The 3,887-nt window shown below is 25.5% G+C and overlaps 1 protein-coding gene across 1 annotated transcript; it reads right to left on the bottom strand.

Moving 5' to 3' along the window:
• Positions 1-415: 415 nt before the first annotated feature.
• LOC112600225 (dolichyl-diphosphooligosaccharide--protein glycosyltransferase subunit STT3A) lies at positions 416-3,826 on the bottom strand. The gene is made up of 12 exons (XM_025347399.1): positions 3,724-3,826; positions 3,491-3,658; positions 3,169-3,420; positions 2,971-3,077; positions 2,602-2,793; positions 2,385-2,538; positions 2,082-2,320; positions 1,847-2,017; positions 1,585-1,773; positions 1,305-1,524; positions 1,045-1,233; positions 416-667 (listed from the first exon to the last, which is right to left on the bottom strand). The coding sequence occupies exons 1-12, from the start codon at positions 3,824-3,826 to the stop codon at positions 483-485; spliced, it is 2,169 nt and encodes a 722-aa protein (XP_025203184.1). The 3' UTR covers positions 416-482.
• Positions 3,827-3,887: the final 61 nt, after the last annotated feature.

Genomic DNA, 3,887 nt, shown 5'->3' with positions numbered 1-3,887 from the left:
TCAAGAAAAATATTATTATATGTAATAAGTATAAAATTCAGAGAATTTCTACAAAAATAAAATTATAATATCCAGCTGTTTATTTATTACCTAAAAAAAAATACTTTATCGATGAATATTCACCAAAAAAATAAAATATTTCATATCAAATTAAATGCATGTTTTATTATATTATCGGTATAATTATGAATAAAAATAATAATAATATTATAATTGGAATAGAAAAAAAAATATCATCCATTACTTTGGAAAAATAATTGCAAATTCCAATAAATGTTTTAATGTGTTTTGTAAGTTACAAACACATAAATTGAGCAATTAAAAAACACATTAAAACAAAAAAAAAATATATATAAATAAACAAAATATTGTATAACCAACATAATCTTAAAAAAATTGTAAAAAGAACACAAGGTTTATAAATTAAAATTAAAATGTTTTGTTCGTATAATTTTTTTATATAAATATTAAGTATACAATTATCATTGTTCATAGTACGTTGATACTTTGTTTGGCTTCATTTTACCACCCCGATTATCGTAGTCTTTTACCCTGTATATACGAACAAGCCAATGTTCAGTTGTATATGCTTCGTCAACTACATGTAATGTTACATTTTTTACTCCAATCTCTGCATTACGAACACGATCATAACCAGCTGGCTTACCTATAATAAATATAAATTATAATGAAATTCAAAGAGAAAAATACATATTTATAATGTACTGTATACAGAATTATTATGTATGGACAAAAGTTTTCAGTAATGAAAAACAAATTTATATAATTTCTGATATTAAAATTGTAATTTGTACTATCTTATCAGAATAAGAAGGATTACAGCCATTTTTAATTTTAATTAACTTTTGCATAATTATTCTTTTAATATTTTATGAAATATAATATATTCTTGGAAATCATGACTAAAAAAAACTAATTTATAAAAGTTTTAATTTTCTTTGCTATTTGTCTTTTGTTATAAAATATAAACTCCTAAAAAAATTTTTAATTCTTATATTATAATTATTGAAAACATTTAATTACCTCCTTCAGAAAAAACTTGACCAAATCTATAGTAACACATTTTATACATCAACGAGTTTTTCAATTTCTTTGAACCTTCTTTATCCACACGAAATTCTCCACTTGGTGAGTAATAATCAGATTCTTTAATATGTCTACCTTTTTCAGTCGAACCTCCGATACGCACCATCCATAAAAATTTATTAATATCTATAAAAAAAAAAAAAAATATAGAAATTAAATTTCAGAAATAAACTTACAAGTATAATATAGTTATTTACCATCTGATGAATAACCGACAACACCACCAAAAATAACTAACACATAATCAACATCTAATTCTCTCATTATCTCATAAGCTTCATCTTCACCAGATGACATAGCTTGTCCAACTCTAGAAATATGAGTGTTATTCCAAGTGTTATTATCCACTAAAATTGTTCTATTAGCCATAGCTGTAATTTGATAGCCATAGTCCCACCATGACATTACTCGAGCATCCTTAAAGTAAAGAATAAATAATTTAAAAAATTTAAGACTATAAATATGTTTTTTAATTACTTCTGCTGTATTCATACGTAGCCAGTAATATGCTTCTCTGAAATCATCAAAAATAACTTGAGAACCATCATGTGAGCGAGCTGACAACACAATACTTGGTGAACTATATGCTTCGGAAGTTACCCATGTACAATGAAATACATAAGATATCAGCATAAATGTTAACATTGTTACAAATGCAGTAGCAATCTAAATTTTAAAAATAAAAATGAATTATTTAATAGGTAATTAGTATAATTTAGTGTTTTAATGATTAACTCACTTCACTTTTCATTGATTTGCTACTTTCATTTTTCTTTAATTTTTTTTCAGGTACTTTGGATGAACCCTCAAGGTATTGTGTCATGTAAGTTGATAACATAGATGAAGCGCCAATACCAGATAAGATACACATTACTGGCGCAAGAACTAACATTAAACGTACCATTACACCCTAAAATAATTTTAAAACGTTTTGAAATTAAATCTAAAATAAAAATAAATTGAAATATACTAACGGCAAAGTAAATGCTGGTAACTCCATAAAGTATTACAAAAATATTAGCATCTGTAAGTTTTGAAAAACAAAAATATAATCCAACAGGAAACAGGAACACCTGTATGTGCAAATCAAAATAAAACGAAGACCAAGATGTAGGTTGATGTTCAGAAACAGATGCAATGATTGGTATGTGATTTTTAGCATAAGATGGATCCAATAATGTATAGAAACGGCCAGTCCATGGAGCAATTTTTCCTTTAAATGTTATAATATTAAGAAATTGAACAAAAAGGTTTTAAATTATATTTATTGTTTTTACCAGTTATTGTAAGTAAAGTACCAGAAGCAATTACAACACCTCCAATTAAATATATAATAAACTGGAGCAATGCTTGAAAATCTTCTCCAACAATCTTTGTTTTCATGTAATTTATCCCACCAAGTATTTGACACAAACCAAATACGCCTAAAGCCTTTATAAATAAAAAATAGTGGTATAAAAAATTTTTTAAAGTTTCAGTAAATATAAATCATACCATCATATGTTCAGAAGTTTGGACTGGTTGAAACCCAACAAATGATATTTGCATTGACAATATGGTACCAATACAATATACTGTGCTGTATGCTACATAAATTCTATGCGAAAATCGTCCAGTAACCATCAAAACAAACACATGCATTGGTATTAAATTTATTAAGAACACATATCCACCCCAAGATGATACCTAAAAAATAAAATCCAAATTTATCAAAAAAATATAGTTAAAAGCAATCATAAATTTTTACATTCCTAATAAAGAATATTTAAAACTTGTTAACTATATAACATACATTTATATACTTAATAATACATATAATTTAAAAATTTCAACTACTATTTAGAATTTAAATACTTATCTTACCATGTAAAAATATGCAAGTGCAGTAAATGCAGACCATAGTATACTACCCGTTTTCACAGATTTTATCCATGTATAATAAGTCAAAAGCATACAAAAAATAGCAATGGCTGAAAATGAATGAATACATTAATTACGTTTTAATCTTTATTATTTTTATAAAACATTTTTTTCATAAATTATAAAATGTTAATAATTTACCTTCATTATCATAAGATCCAGCAACCGAACGAGATATGTATCCTGGAACAATTGCTATCATGGCAGCTGCAATAAGTCCAGCGCGGGTATCTTTTAGCTCTTTAGTTAAAAGGAATGTAATTATAGTAGTAAAACTAGAAAACAAAGGTGCTAAAAATACACATATGTTTCGAATTTCTAAAGTTAAATTGATAAAATGAAGAGTGTTATAAATGACGGTTGATGTTATCATTAAACCAGGGTAAATTGTACCTAAAAATGAGATATATAATTACATTTTTTTTTGCAATAATATATTATAAATTTATTTTTTTTAAATTACCTCCAATTATTCTACCAAGTGGATACCATGCTCTATCATCAAACCAATTATGAAACTTATAAAATCCTTCTTCCGCAAGGTATTGTGTTGTACGATAGTTGAAGTAAGGATCAAATTCATGAATAACACTTTCAAATCGAAGTACAGAAAAAAGTCTCGTTGCAAAAGCTGAAAACATTTTTAATGCATTAAATCATTAAAAAGTAAAATAAATGATTTTATATTATACTCACATAGTATTGCTGCAGTAGTTAAGATAGTCATCTTCAAAAAAGATTCTTGTTTTTCGTTGGACATGCCAAAAAGCATTGGCTTATGTAACACAGTGGAACTCATGATTGGAATCTTTAAAAAAAAAAAATGTTAATATCTATTTTATTTAAGTTTTAAATTCAAA

This window comes from Melanaphis sacchari, unplaced genomic scaffold (genome assembly GCF_002803265.2).
Source record: "Melanaphis sacchari strain LSU unplaced genomic scaffold, SCAv2.0 Contig628_pilon_pilon, whole genome shotgun sequence".
In the NCBI taxonomy this organism is placed as follows: domain Eukaryota; kingdom Metazoa; phylum Arthropoda; class Insecta; order Hemiptera; family Aphididae; genus Melanaphis; species Melanaphis sacchari.
This window is presented reverse-complemented; position numbering and strand designations above follow the sequence as displayed.